Source organism: Notolepis coatsorum (assembly GCF_963971535.1).
Source record: "Notolepis coatsorum genome assembly, chromosome: 13".
Classification (NCBI taxonomy): domain Eukaryota; kingdom Metazoa; phylum Chordata; class Actinopteri; order Aulopiformes; family Paralepididae; genus Notolepis; species Notolepis coatsorum.
In genome coordinates this window covers 40647463-40668730 of record NC_140177.1, presented here as the reverse complement: position 1 = coordinate 40668730, position 21268 = coordinate 40647463, and the positions used below count along the sequence as shown (strand labels likewise).

General features: G+C 41.9%; 1 protein-coding gene across 1 annotated transcript in view; it reads left to right on the top strand.

Annotated features, from left to right (window-relative positions):
- Positions 1–21268, top strand: part of LOC311239530 (nucleoprotein TPR-like) — a 226414-nt gene that overhangs the window by 44594 nt on the left and 160552 nt on the right. The window contains exons 12-17 of the mRNA XM_084327849.1: positions 3272–3343; positions 3561–3686; positions 9397–9504; positions 11369–11619; positions 16529–16692; positions 16908–17029. Coding sequence (XP_084183975.1) covers positions 3272–3343; positions 3561–3686; positions 9397–9504; positions 11369–11619; positions 16529–16692; positions 16908–17029 — 843 coding nt within the window. The remainder of the gene's footprint in view (positions 1–3271; positions 3344–3560; positions 3687–9396; positions 9505–11368; positions 11620–16528; positions 16693–16907; positions 17030–21268) is intronic.

The following is a 21268-nucleotide window of genomic DNA, read 5'->3' as shown; positions in this document are numbered from 1 at the left end:
TACACTCTCCACCTTCAAAGCTCGCCTCAAAACCCACCTGTTCTCCCTTGCCTTCAACCCCCCCCACCCATACCATAACCCCCCCCCCCCTCCAACCTGATTGATGTCTGTCTCCAGTCTTTTTTGTGCTATCATGCTGTCTTCCCTGTTCCCCCTATGGTCTCATGTTCCTTTTGTTTTTGTTTCTTTGTTGTTTCTTTGTTTTTGTTTCTTTGCTTTTGTTTCTTTGTTTGTACTCTTGCTCCCGACTATTGTCAGCGACTTCGGGTTATTGAGAAGCGCTATATAAATTAAATTAATTATTATTTATTATTAAGGAGGCAGCTGTCGCATCTTTTCACCTGAACAGTGCGATCTCTCAGTGGCGAGGAGTAACGCGTGGGAGGCTCACGCTGCCCCCGATACTTCCTCATTCTGCTGTACAGGCGCACCAACCGACCTGTAGGAGTCGCTGTCCACAACATCCAATCCCCACCATAGGGGCGGCTACGTGGCGTAGTGGGCAAGGCGCTCGCCACGAATGCAGAGACGCTGGGCTCGCCTGTTCGAGCCCAGCGCTCCACATTGCTTTCAGTTTAGCTGGTCGTTCATACTAATACACATTGGCCGTATTAGGGGGTGGGAAACTGATGGGTGGGGATCGGGCGTTGTGGACAGTGACTCCTACAGGTCGGTTGGTACGCCTGCGCAGTAGAATCAGGAAGTGTCGGGCGCAGCGTGAGCCTCCCACGCGTTACTCCTCGCCACTGAGAGATCGAGCTGCGCAGGTGAAAAGATGCGACTGCTGTTACCTCAAGTACCGGAGGGGACTTGTGCCATGTATGACTTAGTCCACATTGCAGCCGGCTTGTGGGAGGCAAGAAACAGCGTTCGTGACGGGAGGGTTGAATTGGATGATACGAAATTGGGATGGGAGAAAATATAGAAAATGAGAGAAAAAGTGGATTAAAAAAAAAATCCAATCCCCACCCACCGGCTTTCCCACCTGTTACGAAGGATCAGATTAAACCGAATATATATATTTATTGATTGATATATATTGCATAATATTTGTATATCGTTTGATATCCCTTGTATATTCCTTGTACATATACACGGAATATCCCTTTAGCCTAGTACAGACCATAATATTTCATTCTCCTATTGGACAGCGGTCCACAGGCGCCATGGCCATACCTTCAATGTCGGGTTCAAAGTCACCGCCGGGGACATGCCTGGACATGAACGGTATTGCGCAAGGATATGAGACAGGAATAAAGCTGGTACTAGTTTATTCATCTAAGCGTATAAATACGGCGCAGGTGAATACAGAAGCACTTAGTCAGAAGTCTTAGTAACTAAAGTTGAAGCCTCACCCACGATACGACGTGCGGTGAAGTATGGCCTGTTTGGCCCCAAATAGAGCATTGAGACCGCGTGCGAATTAATAACTGAAGTGTCAGAGTTTAACGCTGTACCGTCGAGTTCGACCTATTCTATTAAGTCAGTAATAGTCTATTTGTGTATAGTGTATCGTGCGGCTAAAGTTCTACAGTGACCAGCATCACCAACGTTTCCTCGTATCAGCTAGAGTGCTTATCCAGGCTGGGCTGCTTACCATGGCGCTTTCACCCGAGGGGCCCTAGACGAGGACCGTGTGGATTATGTACACTGGATAACCTACCGACGACTGCATAGCCCTTTTCGGCTGGATTATATTTGCTTTTGGTCCTGTAATTAATGGAGCGGAGAATCGCCGACACCCACAAGTGTGTGGGATTTAACCTGTGAGGAGCCACGTCGAGTCTGCCTCTCAGAAGTCTGAGGCCGGCTAGCTTTCTTCCATGTGGAGCTACATGCTACGGAGAACAGCTGTATTCGTCTGTGGATCAAGATCTTATTGCACCGTCTCCTGTACTCGGAGTCTCCTTATCATCGTTGACCCAGACTCTACTACCGACAGATCCTCTACCCTTGCTGGCTTACAACCGGGGGGACCCTACCAGTATCTCCCGCTATATTACTAGTGTACCATAGATATAATTCCCTAAGATTCAGGTTGTATGATTATCTCCTGCATAATATGAGAATGGACATTCGTTATTGATTTGCCTACGCACATTCCTTTGCCTTATAAGCGCATCCAAAGTGAAGTAAAGTAAAGTATATTATGTACCTTTTGCTGCTAATAAATACTTAAATACAGCTTTGTGTGGAACCGAGTCATTGTGGGGAAGTGTTCATCATTAGATACCTGTGTACTGTATGGCCAGTAGGAATGTACATAAGACGGTAGTGGTTTAATGATACCATACTTATCAATACAGTCAGGGAATTGTACCCCTCAGTTACACCACCCCTAACACTGCCAATTGTGTTAGTATGAACGACCAGCCAAGCTGGTAGCAACGCCGAGAGCTGGGCTCGAACCCAGCATCTCCTGCGTTAGTGGCGAGCGCCTTGCCCACTGCACCACTTAGCCGCCGGGCTCCCGCTATCTTAACGTTAGCAAGCTAAACGTGCATAGCTTAACGTGCATAACATACCTGTGTAACGTTAAGTAACTTGTGTTCCACTGGGAATGTTCAGCATCACTGCATACACAGTTTGGTTTAATCCAAACATCCATTCGGAAAAGTTGTATTATGAAATAAGACTGGTGAGTGTGAGTGAGTCTCTCTCTCTTTTTTGCATGATTGATTAATTTCCTGATAATGTATGACGGTGACCCCTCCTCATCTCGACTAGACTGTTGTGTTCGTGCGAGACTTTCAAATTATTGTAAATGTAAACGCAACATAGTACTGTGATATTCTGATATATATCACATTCTGATATTTTTTTTCGTGTAAAATAAAGAAAGAAATAAAGAAACAAAAAATTAAACATAAAAAAAAATAAGAAAAAGGGGAGGTTCGAACCCATTAATTAAGATTTGAGTACCAACGTAACGAACGAAGGTCTGAACCTTTTAACATTTGGGCTCAGCCCTAATAGATACTGCAACTTGTAGATACTGCAACCAAATTTGACCTGGTGCTTCCTAACAAAACTAGCTGGTAATTTAGAGGCCTTTTTCATATATATATTTCTTTATATTTTATGTGGAAAAATAAAATAAACTAAACGTAAACAACTCATGATAGAAACACAACTTTAAATCCTCAATAAATGTAGATAAATAAACAAACATTTATATCATAAACGTGCGACGACTAGTTGACTAATGGCTTGAACTGACGACTGTCTCTCTGTCTCTCTCTATAATGTCTGTCTGTCTCTCTTTCCCTAGCTGTATAATGCGTATGCAGAGTGTCAGAGCCAGTTCCAACTGGAGAAGCAAGAGAGCAGACGCGTGAGCAGGGTACGTTGACTCAACAAGAGGCAATATACCTTTAATGTCTCTTTTAATAACCCTTTGATGTCTGTTTAATATCCCTTTGATCATTTAATGTCTGTTTAATGTTAAGCTTCCTGTCGCCATTGACCTTTATCCACATTTCTCAAAATGTCTTCATACGTGCATCAAGATAATCAACAAGATCAGAACTCAAGTTCCCAGCATGCATGTGTGTTTCCAGGTCCTGGATGAGATCATTCAGGAGGTGGAGTCTAAAGCTCCAGTGCTGAAGAGACAGAGAGAAGAATATGAGAGCATGCAGAGATCCATGACATCACTCTGCAACAAGCTGGAACTGGCTAGAACGGTAAGATAAGATCCATGACATCACTCTGCAACAAGCTGGAACTGGCTAGAACGATGAGATGAGATTAGATCTAGGGCTGGGCGATAAAACGATAACGATAACTATCGCGATAAATTATTTCCTCGAAATAAACATGAAACGTGGTCGCAAAGTTTCGATATATCGATTTTCCAAGCTTGGATATGAGCACGCACTAACAACCAATCGGTGAAGGAGATGGCCGAGAGCGAAGGAGACCAGGAAGGAGACCCAGCGCTGCACCTCTGGGTAGAGAGGTAGGACTCACTCAACAACAAGGCTTGCTAGGCTAACTAGCTTGCACGGCGACGTTTTATATATTTACGTGCAGAGTATGTGTGCGCTGTGAATTCTGAGGCCACGTTCATAGTAGTGTGGGGTATACAGTGGACGTCGTTTCAATATATTGTGGCGGAAGAGAGTATTTTAGTGTCATATTTATTACATTGCCATGAGATATTCCGCTTGTCGGCTAACTTCTAACGTGCGCGGACTGATGACGACATCAACTCGACTCGAGACATTCGCAGCAGCATAATAAGTTAATTAAACTTGACATACATTATATCGACGATAATTATCGATATCGAATTATATGAAAATAATTTTATAATTTTATCGCGATAACGTTTTTGGTCATATCGCCCAGCCCTAATTAGATCCATGACATCACTCTGCAACTGCCCTTTTTGGAGCGAACCTAATTTGTAAACGAAGGACATGCAGTCGCCAAGTCGTTCATCTATTGGACAGATCAGTCGCCCAGGTCATTCATTCTATTGGACAGGGAAAATCCAGCCTGCATCCGTGTAGTGAATATTTTGACAGCTCAACAATATGGAGCCACACCGCCGTTTTGCGATTGCCTTCATGGCCGTCATTGTTTTTTTATGGTGTGCCTGCCAAATACGAGCAGTAGAGGCAGAGTATGAGGAAGCAAGACGTGGGATCGATGTAGCGTTGCTACACATCATTCAGAGGAGACGTCGCTACCAGACTTCCATAGGAGATCAAGAACTTTGAGATAACTCTGCCGAAGTTTTTTTAACTTTCAACCGGCATTGTTCTCCAGACCGATCGACCCCCCCTCTCTTTCAGCTTCTCACCTATTAGTCGATTAGTCGACTAATCGGTCGGAAGGAGCCGTAGTCGACTAGCCAACCTCTTAGTCGAATACAAAAAAAAATATTATATTATATATTATTATTATTTTAATTTTTTTTAATCATTCTTTCCAAAAGAAAAGAGGCCTAGAAGCGTGGCTAACGCTAATGGCACGCATACCAGAGGCTAACTGCCTACGAAAACAGGCACAGAGGCACTGAAAGAGTATTTCACCCATCTAATGAACACACTAGACAAATATCAAGATGTATCCATCAGTGGACCAATTGCATGCTTTTGCAGAGGACAAGAAGCCTTCAGTCGACTCCTTCAGACATTAAGCACCCCCCACAGCCCAAATGGAATGATTAAAAAAAAAAAAAATATATATATATATAAAAAAAATATTATACTTTTTTTTATTTTTATTTTTTTGACCAATAGTCGACTAATGGAAAATTTTGGCCAATCATAGTCGACCATCCAAATCCTTAGTCGGGGACAGCCCTAGTTTCTACTAATAATTTAGAAATTGTATCTTCTGCCAAAATCTCTAGTAGAGCCTTCACCTCGTTGTTCCCCCACGTCTGTCCTCGACTCATTCTCAGCTATGTCCTATGCATCAATGTTGATGTGAGATGTGTAAGTACATGTGTAAGCTAATGTGTTCTATATTATTATTGAGGCTGACGTTATTAGGTGGAGTTGCGTGCTCTTTTGGGGAAGAGTTGGGGCGCGCGCCAGCTGTCACTTATTTGCTCTAGATTAGGTACTATATAAAGTTAGATCGCATTCACACCAACAGCAAACCACACCATGCTCCACTTTGAAACGGACCGAGTCCCAACTTTTCAAGAGGACCATGGTTCGGTTGTCTGGTCCTCACAATAGTTTGGTTTGTGTTCACACCTCTCCAAACGAAACGGACTATTGATTTAAAGGGACCATGGTTCACTTAAAACGGACCAAACAGGGTAGGTGTGAATGCGCCCTTAGTCTCTAAAAATGTAATCTACCTACCTCAGTTGTAAAAAATAAATATATATAGGTATATATATATATTCCAAACTTCTAATTATTTGTTATCATTATTATTTATTTTGAACAATTTGTTAATATATATATAATATTGCAGCGCGCTGTCTGCATCTAGCTTTGTAAAGTGTAACAACACTTGCGACCATTTTCGGCTTGCCATTGTCCTGACTGTCTTGTTGTTGAATCAAGTCAAACGTTGACGTGAACATGCGGCACACTTCATAGGTTTCGTTTCGCAGTAAACGAAACATTGACATCATCGGATTTAAATTTTTTTTTAATCTTTTTGTACCGAAATGTAGCACTGGCGCATCTCACGTGAATCGGTACTCGGTAGTACTGACGTGATTCGGTCAGTACCCTTAAAAGTACCGGATTCGGTACCCATCCCTAATTGTAGGCGACTTTAACACATTCAGAGCCACGCCCCTTTGACCATAATAGGGCTAGCGTGCCAATAAGGAAGTCAATGGGAGGCCGGGGAAATTTGCGAACGCTTAAACTATATCTGAAATTATGGGTCTAAAACACCCCTCGCTTATCAATGACTTGCTTGCAGTCAACATGTACGAAACGGATTGTTTTTTCATTGGTACATTTCCGTTTTATACCGGTTTGAATACGAGTATAGTTTTGGAGAGTTCTAGTAATTCCAGAGAAATTCCGCGATAATAGCTCTTTAGTGGAATACACAAAACACATTTTTCGGCTGATTTATGAATCGTTTTCAAATAAACGCTAGATTATCGATAGTATATGTGTAGTTATGCACGCTAGAGAAGCGGGCTGAAAAATCTATTATCTATGACCTGGTCAGCGCTAACGTCATACAAACACACACACACACACACACACACACGCTGTGATGGCTGAGAAAAAAAACATCTGATTAACCCAATACTGGTAAAATAGAGTCCTTACCTCACATCAGATGTTCTGCAAAAAGATTAATCCAATTCCTGATCTGATCGCCAAATATTGATTGCGTTTATTGATCCAACGTTATAGTCCAAAACACATAATCGAAAGCTGCTCCCAGCCTCCCCAGTGAATGTGGTAACGGATACTGCTTGCCAGAGAAGGGAAAACCCCGGACCGGACTTTTTTTCTGATGCACATGCCCACCCAATCCAATCCAATGATGTGCAATACCATCCGGGAGACGATAGGTGGCGGTATTTGCCCTTTTCGAGCTCAGACTGATTGATTGATTGAATTTATTTGACAATCAAAATTACATACAATACCAGCGGTACACACATGTACAGCCATCACATATAATCTAAAATCGCCGAGGATTAAAACACAATAAAACCTTACGGTTTATTTCCATTGTGGTCCTCACAATGGACAAGATGACTAGTATCCACCATGCACAAATAAGACATATAAATACAATACAAAATAAATGCAATAACGCAAACAAACACAAAGTCTACAGCACACCCCCATATATCATCATCCTACGCGACTAAGCAATTTCTTCTGAGACAATCATTTTTATGGACACTGGCAGTTCGTTCCACTCATAGGCTGCAGAGTACCAAAAGGTATTTTTCCCCATTGAGCTACTAAAAATGCACAGTTTGATATCAGTTAAACTGCCCCTCGTTGCATAGGAGTGAGTGTCCCTAAAGCACATAAAATATAGACCCATTCCCAATGATAACGTCAGGCTGGATGGATGAAAAATGAATGGATATTGCTAATAAAAGAAATAACGATTAAAACCCTTTTTTTCTCTGACCTTGGCACTCAACGCATGGCGAGTTAACCCGACTAATCTCGTCGTTGGCACTGAATGTGTTAAGTGACGATTTGAAGCAGCATTAGCAGCAGCACGACCATCGCAAACACAAAACACTGAGCCTCCTGACTGTTTTTTAGCACCTGGATGAAAATAATGGCTCTATGGAGGAGAATAAAATGTCATCCAGTTCAACATGGAAAGAGGAACTCTCCTGTATTATTTATCTATCGATAGGGATGGGTATCGTTAGGATTTTATCGATACTACTACTCTTATCGATACTGCTTAACGGTTCGGTACTTTATCGATACTCTTATCGGTTCTTTTTGGTTCTTTTTTTGCAAGAAAAAAAGACAATTAATTAAGAACAGAATCAACATTGCTTTATTATTTATAAATACAACTTTATAAATAAGTATTATAAATAAATATAATTTCTTCAGCAACAGCAGCAGCAATGTTCTTTTATATAACTTTATAAATAAATATAATAAATTAATATAATTTCTTCAGCAACAGCAGCAACAATGTTTTAAATGTGTCTGACTCTGAATTATAGACTTTTTATAATAAACAACAAATGCAAAAGGCTAACAGAACTGTGACACTCGTTCACCCTATCCTCTGTCATCCTTCCTCTAGCTGCTAGGGAGAAAGGACTTTGGGTGGTGGAGGGAGGTAGAGGGAAGATGTGTGGTGGCCCTGGGCTCACTGGCCTGGGACACATTGGTGGCTGACGCCTCAGCTTGACGATCTATAAAAAGTTTAGATTGTAGTATTTGTAGCTAAACAATTATTTTGTTTATTAGCCTATTTGTAATAATTCGTTATTAGCCTAGGAAACTCCGTATCTTGGCTTACCGGCGGCAGTGGACGTGGATGCAGATGGAACACTGCGCGCAAGGCAGTAGAATACGCGCATTTCTGCACACTAATATCATGTTTTGCCAACAGATGTTTTGATAAATTGCTCGTATTGCCACCCTTACTGGCAAATGTTTTGTTGCACTTGTGGCAACGTGCGTTGTATATCCATACTTTCTTTAGAACGCTTCGCTCTATCCGCCATCACGAGTCACGGTGCATGCAGACTCAGAGCTGTCTGTGTCTGTGTGCAGTGCGCTTCAGCACAGAGAACTTTCATTAAGGAGTACCGTATGTAGCACTACTAGCGAGCGACTCGCGAGGAGTGTGTGTAATAATGACTCGCTGTGGCTCGCTTCTCGTGCAGAGACAGAGAGAGGATAGATCGTTTGCAACTTTTAAATAATAATAATAATAATAATAATAATAATTTCTCTAGAGTATCGATAGCAGTACCGAGGACGTCGGAGCTTATAAATACTCCGGTATTTTCTAATATAGTACCGGTTCCCGTTTAAAACCGGGGTCCGGGGGGCATCCCTATCTATCGAGACTATCGGTATTTTATTTATTCATTTTTCTAAATGAGTTCACTTAAAGTGTCAGCCACTGCTTCCAAAGGAGCAAATATCCTGAATGGTATCAATGACCGGTGCAATGGAGACCTCAATTAGCCAGGAAACCACTCAGTAAACCAGCCAGTTAGTCTGGAAACCACTCAGTTAGTTAGTCTGGAAACCACTCGGTAAACCAGCCAACAGCATCGTGTCTGTCTGAGGTACGAGGCCAGACCCTCACTAGTCCAGCTTGAAGGATCCAGATTGTGTCGCTTTGATCTGTTGATTTGTAGTTGAATGTGGTGAGTTTCAGCTGCAGTGTTTCTGTCTGTCTGCAGTTGAATCTGACCTGTGTCTGTGGTGTTTTCTGTGTCTGTAGGAGATCCACAGTCTGCAGAAGGAGAGGGAGGAGGCTCAACAACAGTGCTCCTCCCTGGAGAGAAACCGGCTGAGGACAGAAAGACAGCTAGAGGACACATCTACACAGGTAATAATGATGATAATATATAATCTGGAGAGAGACAGACTAGGGACAGAAAGACAGCTAGAGCACACATCTACACAGGTAATAATAATGATAATAATAATAATAATAATAATAATAATAATAATATATAATCTGGAGAGAGACAGACTGGGGACAGAGACAGCTAGAGGACACATCTACACGGGTAATAATAATGATAATAATAATAATATATAATCTGGAGAGAGACAGACTGGGGACAGAAAGACAGCTAGAGCTCACATCTACACAGGTAATGATAATGATAATAATAATAATAATATATAATCTGGAGAGAGACAGACTGGGGACAGAAAGACAGCTAGAGGACACATCTACACAGGTAATAATAATATATAATCTGCAGAGAGACAGACTGGGGACAGAAAGACAGCTAGAGGACACATCTACACGGGTAATAATAATGATAATAATAATAATATATAATCTGCAGAGAGACAGACTGGGGACAGAAAGACAGCTAGAGGACACATCTACACAGGTAATAATAATGATAATGATAATAATAATAATAATAATAATAATTAATAATAATAATAATAATAATAATAATAATAATAATAATAATAATAATAATAATAATAATAATAATAATAATAATAATATATAATCTGGAGAGAGGCTGAGGACAGAAAGACAGCTAGAGGACACATCTACACAGGTAGACTGCTATAACATGTGCCTCCTAACTCACGTACATGTCCTTATTGTGAGCATGTTGTTATAGTGAGTTAGCATGCATGATGTCACTTAGCATTGCAGGCTAACCTGCTAGCACGCTATGCTAACTGCTGTTTCCGGTTTTCATTCTCTTGTTGATGAACTGAGCACTTGATACACAAGAACAGTTTAAGAATATTAGTTAATCATTGTTTTAACTTTTTCTGACTGTAAATTGTAGGGTGTAACATTCTAGGCCTATTAGCATTATGTATTTTGGACAGGGGGACAACTATAAACTACTGTAGAGTTTGAGGGATTTTTCTTGCCGGCCTGGGAGATCGAACCAGCAACCTTCTAGTCACAAGCCCACGTATCTAACCTGTTGGCCACGGCATGACATGGCCTTCTACACACCTTCTTACAACTTCAGGCAATGACCAATCACCAGACTGGGAAATGTCTCTGTTTAAAAAAAAATATATATATATATATATATATATATATTTGATCCACTTTTTCTCCCATTTTCTATATTTTCTCCAATCCCAATTTCGTATCATCCAATTCAACCCTCCCCTGTCACGAACGCTGTTTCTTGCCTCCCACAAGCCGGCTGCAGTCATACATAGCACAAGTCCCCTCTGGTACTTGAGGTAACAGCAGTCGCATCTTTTCACCTGCGCAGCTCGATCTCTCAGTGGCGAGGAGTAACGCGTGGGAGGCTCACGCTGCCCCCGACACTTCCTGATTCTACTGCGCAGGCGCACCAACCGACCTGTAGGAGTCGCTGTCCACAACGCCCGATCCCCACCCATCAGTTTACCACCCCCTAATATGGCCAATGTGTATTAGTACGGACGACCAGCTAAACTGAAAGCAAATGTGGAGCGCTGGGCTCGAACAGGCGAGCCTAGCGTCTCCAGATTTCGTGGCGAGCGCCTTGCCCACTACGCCACGTAGCCGCGCTAAAAAAATATATATATATATTAAAGTGTTGGTGATAACATTCAGAAAATTCTCTGACAAGGGAAGCAACAGTTGTCATTGGAGGATAAAAAAAGAGGGCGTGGCTTGAGATACGTCAATTGCAATTGAATGCATGACCAACCAACCTTCAGAGCCTCTCAACATGACCAACCTCTCTCTCTCCCTCCCTCTCTAGGTCTGTACTCTCCTGGTGGAGCTAGAGGAAGCCAGAGGAGGTCATGTGACCCGGGAGGACGGAAGTTCCGCCGACATCACCAGCTCCTCTGAGATCATCACCCCGCGACCGCCCTCTGACATCAGCAGCCCGCGCCATGTTGCCTTCCGCAGCGTGGAAGAGCTACAGAGACAGAACCAGAGCCTTATAGGACGACTGAGAGAGATGGAGGAAGAGAAAGAGAGACAACACAACCAGATTACATCTACACGGTACAATACTACTGTTACTACTACTACTGTTACTACTACTACTACTACTACTACTACTACTACTACTACTACTACTACTACTACTACTACTACTACTACTACTAGTGTTACTGTACTACTACTACTACTACTACTACTACTGTTACTAGTACTACTACTGTTACTAGTACTACTACTGTTACTACTACTACTACTACTACTACTACTACTACTGTTACTAGTACTACTACTACTGTTACTTCTACTACTACTACTACTACTACTACTACTACTACTACTACTACTACTACTACTACTGTTAGTTAGGGTTGCCACCCGTCCCGTAAAATACGGAATCGTGAGCGGCAGGGTAGCGCAGCAGACTTAACCCTTAGGGGTCACGCTGGAGCTTTGAACCCGTCGGCGGACAACAAAAGAAATTAGAATCCCTCTTAAATGCTCAAAAAGGACATCTTTTCAGAAATCGATAAAAATAGAAAAATTGCCATTTCTAGTGCTTTGACATGTAAGGTATACGTCCCCCAACTTGCTAAACCTAATACGAATTGTAAATACGTTTAATTCTTGCTAGATGGCATGATTGTAATAATCTCCATTTGCGATAAGAACTACAATCGCGTCACGAAACGCACATACATGGACGCGCGCACACACACAATAGCGGCGTGTGCGCTGTGAATAGGTGTTTTACACCCCCGCAGAGGCGTGAGACTGGTATCAGAGCCTACCCCCCCATCCAAATTCTAAACATAATAATGTATGAATTATCTGTTGCAATAATATCCACGGGACTCGACTTTTTGCAGTCGTTTCTCCTCTCCTGCGTGAGGAGTCTGAGGACATTCGCGGACATTCTCTCAGATAAAAAAAAAAAAAGCTTACATACACATACACACACTCTCGCTCTCTCTCAATTCAAATGGGCTTTATTTAACATTAACTACTGTATGGCAGAGTGCGTCTGTGTATACGAGGTATGAATGATCACTGGCTGCTGTGTGACGAGTTTGCTCACCCGCGCTGTCGCGCTATATAAATCCAAGTCATTATTATTATTATTATTAAACACGGACCGCTTTAGTTGACAAGCTTACATACATTTCGGGTCATTTCATAATAGCAGTGTGGACCAGCTCTGTAACCAGCTCTGTAACAAGTACAACGCATCTCGCTAGTTGACAGCTTACGCATGATGTAAAAATTGCAACGTTTCAACTAGAAAGGTAGGCTCAGTAGAGCCCAAATCTCTACCAGACGGGAGCTTTCTCTCTCTCTCTCTCTCTGTCTGAGAACCCAGGTTCTGGCTACTGTGTGACGCGTTTGGTGTTTTGGTCACCCGCGCTGTAGTAAACACGGTGCTTTAGTTGACAGCGTTCGATGCGCTTTGTGAAGGAAAGATGACGTCGCCTCTCTCTCTCTCTCTCTGTCTGTCTGTCTGTCTGTCTGTCTGTCTGTCTGTCTGTCTGTCTGTCTGTCTGTCTGTCTGTCTGTCTGTCTGTCTCTCTGTCTGTCTGTCTGTCTGTCTGTCTGTCTGTCTGTCTGTCTGTCTGAGAACCCAGGTTGCTTTCTAACCTATATATATCTCTCTCCCTCTCTCTCTCCCTCTCTCTATCTATATCTCTCTCTCTGTCTGTCTGTCTGTCTGTCTGTCTGTCTGTCTGTCTGTCTCTCTGTCTGTCTCTCTGTCTGTCTGTCTGTCTGTCTGTCTGTCTGTCTGTCTGTCTGTCTGTCTGTCTGTCTGAGAACCCAGGTTGCTTTCTAACCTATATATATCTCTCTCCCTCTATCTCTCCCTCTCTCTCTCCCTCTCTCTATCTATATCTCCCTCTCTCTCCCTCCATCTCTCCTCTGTATCTCCCTCTCTGAGACTACTCCCGGTCTGAGACTACTTCTGTGTGTGTGTGTAACCAAATGCATACCTACATGTATGACCTATATCTATCTAATACTTTTGGACATGAGCATTCTTTTCAATAAGTATGGAAGCCTGAACACAGAATGACACCAGTATCACTGACTACCACGGCAAGCCTATAGAAAATTATTCTATTTAATAATAATAATAATAATTATTATTATTATTATAAATGTTTCTTTCTTTCTTTCTTTCTTTCTTTCTTTCTTTCTTTCTTTCTTTCTTTCTTTCTTTCTTTCTTTCTTTCTTTCTTTCTTTCTTTCTTTCTTTCTTTCTTTCTTTCTTTCTTTCTTTCTTTCTTTCTTTCTTTCTTTCTTTCTTTCTTTCTTTCTTTCTATCTCTCTCTCTCTCTCTCTCTCTCTCTTTCTATTATATTACTATTATATATCTATCTAAATATCTAAACCTCTGTCTATCTAGTGTGTGTATATGCATGGCATCAAATCAAAGTGTGTGTTGCCTGTATTGATCAGTCACACTATACCCCCATTCAGCTGTAATTGTTCCCTGCTGGGCCTTTGTTTCATGGTGTGAATTAGTCATTGAAATTAACATTGACATCACATTGAATTCTGGGAAGGAGTGTAGTTCCCTTATCATTAGCTGAATTCACTGAATTCTCTTCAGAGGCTCCTGCTGCAAATTTGTAATGACTGTACCAGAATGTTTGATAGGACATTGATTGAAAACTATCGTCTCAAATTTGACAATTGATGGCTTATTTTGAAGGTATGAATCTGTAATTTTATATTATGTAACAAAAAAAAAGGGGGAAATTCTCAGGAGGAGGAGCTATTTAGGTTAGACTTCTAAGGGTAAGCGTCAGTCTACCACCACAGAGCCAGTGGGATCGAATCCGGCTGTGGTGCCTCCGGCTTGGCCGACCGGCCATACTAACACAATTGGCAGTGTTAGCGGGTGGGAAGCCGTTGTGGGTAGGGATGGGTACCGAATTCGGTACTTTTGAGGTACCGAACCGAAACACGTCGGTACTACAGAGTATCGAATCAAGTGAGAAACCGATTTTTTTTTTTTTTACTTTTTTATTTTATTATTTTTTAACTTTTTTCTTTTTATGTCAACATTCACACGCACAATATATGCTTACCTAGGATTTGACTTGATTCAACAACAAAGCAGTCGGAGCAATGACAAGCCGAAAACTGTCGAAATTGTAGTTATTTGAAGTTTGGATTTCTTTTTTACGACTGAGGTAGGTAAATTAAATTTCTTGAGACTAAAGTACCAAAAAAAGGTACCGTTGGGTACCGGTATCGATTCATAGGTACCGGTACCGGTATCGGTTCAAATGTGAAAGGTACCCATCCCTAGTCGTGGGTGGGTCCTGGTCGTTGTAAACAGCGACTCCTACAGTTCGGTCGGGGCGCCTGCACAGCAAGGGAAGGATCTAGGAGAGGTAGTGTGACCTTCCACACGTTACACTCTCCCAGTGAGAGTCCGCGCTGCCAGGTGAAAAGAAGCGGTGGGCTGGCTACACATGTGTCGCAGGAAACATGTGATAGTCTCCGCCCTCCCGGACTGACGGTAGGCGGTAGAGTGCGCAACGACCAGGAAGGGGATTGGGAATTGGCATAACGACTAACATTGGGATGGGAGAAAAACGGAAAAAGAAGGGGGAAAACTATAATAAAAAAAATATGGAATCGTCCCGTAATTGGAAACTAAAAGACGCGTTCCGTATTGAACTGATACGGGACGCACTTTGTCCCGTATTTTAAGGTCGGGGAATCAATATGAAAGACAGGGCGATGATGTGCTGTCCTGTCTCTCCGCTGTGTGACTGGGAATGTGAGAGCTCTGCTTTCCGCAAAGTCAGTGTTGCCAGTATAGTGAGAGAAATGAGCCAGCCGACCTACAAAAACAAGCCAAAAACAAGCAAAATGTTGTCCAAAAGTTGCACAAAATAAACGGACATGGCAACTCTGGTATGATGGGAGTGTGCTCAGCAGCTCACGACCAATGAGAATTAGCGCTTTCACGTTGCTAAGATACGTTCTGTGCCGTTGTGACAATCCTCTGTCTGTGCGCTGCCTGTCATGGTTGCTGTTTGAAAATGTCTACAGCAGACACTCCACCGACCACCGCGTGACTGACATCAGACAGCATGCCTCAGGAGAACAACATTCCCGAAATATAAGAACTCAAAGGACCCAAGCACAGGTGTGACGTGAGGTGTCACAGTTCTTTATGACTGAAACATCTCCTGAGATTGATTCGATATGGGATATTACATCTTATTTATCTGGTTGTGTTTTTAACTAGATGTCAGTATTTCTATTTACCTGCCCTGGCAGCCAGGAGCCTACATATTGGCTGCTGATGTGGGCATAGTCTAGGCTATTTCAGTTGACTAATATGGTTGATTGTTCATTAATGTTGAGTTTTTAAAGTCTAATAAATAAACATGTATTTATATTAATCAATATAATTAAATAGTGTGCCCATTTAAACTCTTATGTTGTTGCTCATCTGTCCTATGTATTTTAGGGGTTTGGGGGGCTAGCTCTTTTTAATATAAATGTCATGGATTGTTTTATTTAGAGTTCATAGATTTCTATGCATTTCAGGAGTTTGGGGGGCTGGCTCCCCAAAATAATTAAATAACATAACCCTAAAACCGAAATAAAGTTTAAAAAAAGAATAGTTACAAAAACTGCCCAAAACCGTCAAAGATTTCTCGTGCGCACACTCGATGACAAGTGTCCCTTATTTTGTTTTCTGAAAGGTGGCAACCCTACTGTTAGTACTACTACTACTATTCATATTACTATTATTACTACTACTACTACTACTACTACTACTACTACTACTACTACTACTACTACTACTACTACTACTACTACTACTACTACTACTATTCATATTACTACTTCAGGTTTTAAACTGTGTGGGTATCAAACACGGAAGAAAGACTCAGGTTTTAAGTACAGGTACTGTTTGTCTGTCTTACGGTCTGTCTTCCTGTCCATCCAGTGTGACAGAGTTGGAGGGGACAGTGGAGAAGCTTCAGAAGGAAGTGGAGCAGCTGAGAGAACAGAGGAACCAACAGAAGCAGCTGGCTGACTCCAACGCCAGACAGAGAGACATGTTCAGAATACTACTGTCTCAAAGTACTGGCTTCAACCTGCCTCCACAAGGTACAAATAACTCTAACCCTAAGACTAGAGCTACTAACCCTAGAACTACTAACTCTGACCCTAAGACTAAAGCTATTAACCCTAAGACTAGAACTATTAACCCTAAGACTAGAACTACTAACTCTGACCCTAAGACTAGAACTACTAACTCTGATTCTAACTCTATACTCTCTCTCTCCTCTATACTCTCTCCCTCTATACTCTATACTCTCTAGGTCCAGAATCTGCCTCCCAGCCCTCTCATCCCCGCCCATCTGTTCCAGCTACTCGCTCCACCCCTCAGAGAGCAGCTGCTGAGATGGCACAAACAGCCCAGGCTAAAGCTGCCCTGAAACAGGTACTAACTGAGCTCTAAACAGGTACTAACTGAGCTCTAAACGGGTACTAACTGAGCTCTAAACAGGTACTAACTGAGCTCTAAACGGGTACTAACTGAGCTCTAAACAGGTACTAACTGAGCTCTAAACGGGTACTAACTGAGCTCTAAACAGGTACTAACTGATGGGGTTGGGCACCGAGAACCAGTTCTAATAGGAACCGGTTCCTAACTTCCGGTTCTGGAACCGGAAGTAACATATTTGCATTTAGATTCTTAAAGGAAAACTCCAACATTTTGGGAAATTAGCTTATTTAACATCTTCCCTGGAGTTAGACAAGAAGATGCATACCTTTTTTGTCTCTGTGCATGCATTAGGCTTAGGGAACAGTCGCTCCGTTAGCGTAGCTTAGCTTCATCATTGGAAGTGGGGCGGAGTTAGAGCCTGACGTTCCCTACAGTGCCCTACAGTCACGAAATACACTCTAAATACAACTCAAACGTTCCTGTAAACATGTTGTGACCTGTGTATTTACCACGTGGAGAAATACAAAATAATTGAATTCGACAATTACGTTTTCTAAGCAAATATACTCTGAACAATTTTTTGCCTAATGACTCCTCTCTGAGGGCAGTCAGTGATTTCAACGTGTCGCCGTGATTGTTGACATTCTCATTCATTCAAAGGATTCGAACCGATTGAAGTTTATGGATACCATGACTTAAAATCCTCTTACCTTGACGATTAAAAGCCTCCCCAATTTAGAAAACAGTAATCCAATGGCTGGTATTGATATACTGCACGCTAACGGAGCTAACCGGACACTAAAGCTAACCGGACACTAAAGCTAATATAATGACTTCCTTTCTGGGGGGTTTCAAAATAAAAGAGCGACGTCTATAGCAGCGGAATACGTTTATTTTGTACATTATCTAACGTTAACACGAACCTAAACTAATGTTACAACTAACCTAAAGTTAGTTAGGTTCGTGTTAACGTTAGATAATGTACAAAATAAATGTATTCCGCTGCTATAGACGTTGCCCTTTTATTTTGAAACCCCCCAGAAAGGAAGTCATTGCTCTCGTTATCTGCTTGAGTGTCCGGTTGCTGGTTAGCTCCGTTAGCGTGCAGTATATCAATACCAGCCATTGGATTACTGTTTTCTAAATTGGGGAGGCTTTTAATCGTCAAGGTAAGAGGATTTTAAGTCATGGTATCCATAAACTTCAATCGGTTTGGATCCTTTGAATGAATGAGTGTCAACAATCACGGCGACACGTTGAAATCACTGACTGCGCTCAGAGAGAAGTCGTTAGGCAAAAAGAATTTCAGAGTATAATTTGCTTAGAAAACGTAATTGTCGAATTCAATTATTTTTTATTTCTCCACGTGGTAAATACACAGGTCACAACATGTTTACAGGAACGTTTCGTAGTGTATTTCGTGACTGTAGGGCACTGTAGGGAACGTCAGGCTCTAACTCCGCCCCACTTCCAGTGATGAAGCTAAGCTATGCTAACGGAGCGACTGTTCCCTAAGCCTAATGCATGCACAGAGACAAAAAAGGTATGTATCTTCTTGTCTAACTCCAGGGAAGATGTTAAATAAGCTAATTTCCCAAAATGTTGGAGTTTTCCTTTAATTTTGATTCTTAAAAAAATATATATATATATTTTAGGGATGCCCCGATCACGTTTTTTGCCACCGATACGATCACCGATCGTCGTGAGCCATATCGGCCGATACCGATCCGATACCGATTGTTTTTGATTAAAAAGAAATTAAAAATTATTTTATATAAAAAGTTTTTTTTTTTTTTTTTTTTTAATAAAATATATATATTATATAATTAGACTTGTACTTGTATTATCTGCGAGACATCGCCACCACGTTTAAGTCAAAATGCTCGCTATCTGCAAACAGCTCCACTGTCTGTGTGTACTCTAGTAGCCTCCAGCTCCAAAAAGGATTCTCCGGCGCTGCAGCGGGACCCTATTGGTAACGTTATGGTTCTTTGGTCATTTCACATTCAGCAAGCCCTCAGCTCGAATACGCATTAAATCAATGTTATAAGACATTGATATCAAGAGCTATCTGTAGCTACTGCTAGCCGGCTAGATGACGTTAAGACAGAACTTTAGTTCAATGGGACATTTCGTTTTGAACAGTAAACTAACGTCAGCTAACGCAAGCTAACGGAGGTATGAACATGGACTACTAGACTTTCTGGATCATTTGTTGATATCAGGAGCTATCGGTAGCTAGCCGGCTAAATACCGTTAGACAATGCCTACTAAACGTGAATAGTTGACTGGGTAATTTTGTTTAAACAGTAACGATAGCTAGGTAGCTAACGTTAGCTCAGGTCGAATGCACTACAGACTCGAGCAGGGGAGCCTCCTCTCAGTCCTCAGTGTTTACAAACTCTACACGGGGGCGGGCAGGGCTAGGGAGGAGGAGCAGCGGCAGTTTGCAGGTCCTGTGCGTCTGAGACAGACGGCGAGTGAGACCTTCGCTTGATCGGTTTCCGCTATCGGCGAATATGACTCATTATCGGAATTCACAGATTGCATATTTATACTGAGTATCGGCCGATAACGATCGGTGGCCGATCGATCGGAGCATCCCTAATATATTTTTTTACTTTCAAGTTTCTTTATTAGTTGTCATACAGAAGTACAGAATACTTTTATATAAAATGCTTCTTTCTGTTTTGCTCCAGAGATTGTGCTAGATAAAAATAGATAAGTATAAAAAGTATAGTAAGTAGGGGTGGACGGTATAAACGGTATAAACGGTATGAATTTGCTCTACAGTATGGATTTTGACTATACCGTGTAACCGGTAGAGCAGCTCTAAAATAGCAATGACGTCATGTAACCACAGCGCGACTATTTCAATCGCATTTGACCCTAAAAATAGATAGAATTAGTCATAGATAATAGATATGTGCAAACTGGAAAAAGTTATTTAGGAGGCTTCGCGCAGTGGGCGTGTCAACACGCAATTGTCATTTCATAATAAACACATATCACCGCGGCGCACAGCAAGTTTCAATTTCAGTTCCTGGCATTTTTAACCAGTGGAGAAAGGTAAGAGATTTCCCTATCGTTTTTCTTATATGAATTATTCTACGTTAATAAAACATACCTGGTGATCAACTACAGTTTGCTGTAAACATTATGATATGTGTATAGTGTTATGATAACGACGGCTGCAGCGGGAGGACGGCTGCAGCAGTGGATTTGCAAATAGCATGCAGCTGCAGAGCCGCACAGCCAGGGGCGCTTTCAGGTCTGGTCACAGGCCCGCTCAACAGCGCCCCCCCCACCCAACGGCTGAATTGCCAATGGCTGAATTGGAGTATTGCACAATACTCCAATTCAGCCATTGGCAATTCAGCCGTTGGGTGGGGGGCGCTGTTGCAATTCAGCCGTTGGGTGGGGGGGGACGCTGTTGAGCGGGCCTGTGACCAGACCTGAAAGCGCCCCTGGCTCTGCGGCTCTGCAGCTACATATGCTTCTAGCTAAATCCAGCATCCAGCCCCGCTGTTTGCAATGGGAGCAGCACGGAGTCTCGACTCGGGACTTATTTTATTTGGAATATAATGACTTTATACGCAAAAGTAGCCTAGTTTTAAGTTAAAATATTATAAATCTACATGCCTTGAGGATGTCATTCTTTATATAGCCTGCCTATCAGGCAAAAAAAATTATTCTAACGGAAACACTGATACCGTGATATATACCGTTACCGTCTATGCTTCAAATTATACCGTGATATACATTTTAGACCATACCGTCCACCCCTAATAGTAAGTATAAAATAGAAGTCAAGTACATAGACAAAAGTGTTCAATATATATATATATACAATGCAGAGTAGAAAAGTAACGGAGTTACAATACAATATACTATACAGTACAATGCAGAAATGGGATGAGGTACAATTTAGGTACAATTTACAGTAAGGTGTAATGAGGTATGGGTTGTAGTGCAAATTCTTTGCCAATAAATATAAAGTGTGTTTAAGTGTTCTAAAGTGGGTAAAGTGTGTGCTGCAGTGAGTTGTTTGTTTAAAGTGAGTGTGTGCGTGTGGATGTGTGTGCTGTGAGTGCATTGATGGTTGTTACGATTGTTCATTGTTCAATCATTGTTCATTGATCATTGAGCATCCTGATGGCCTGGGGATAGAAGCTCCTTCTGAGTGTCTCTGTGCTTGCCATGAGACTCCGGTATCGCTTGCCTGACCGCAGC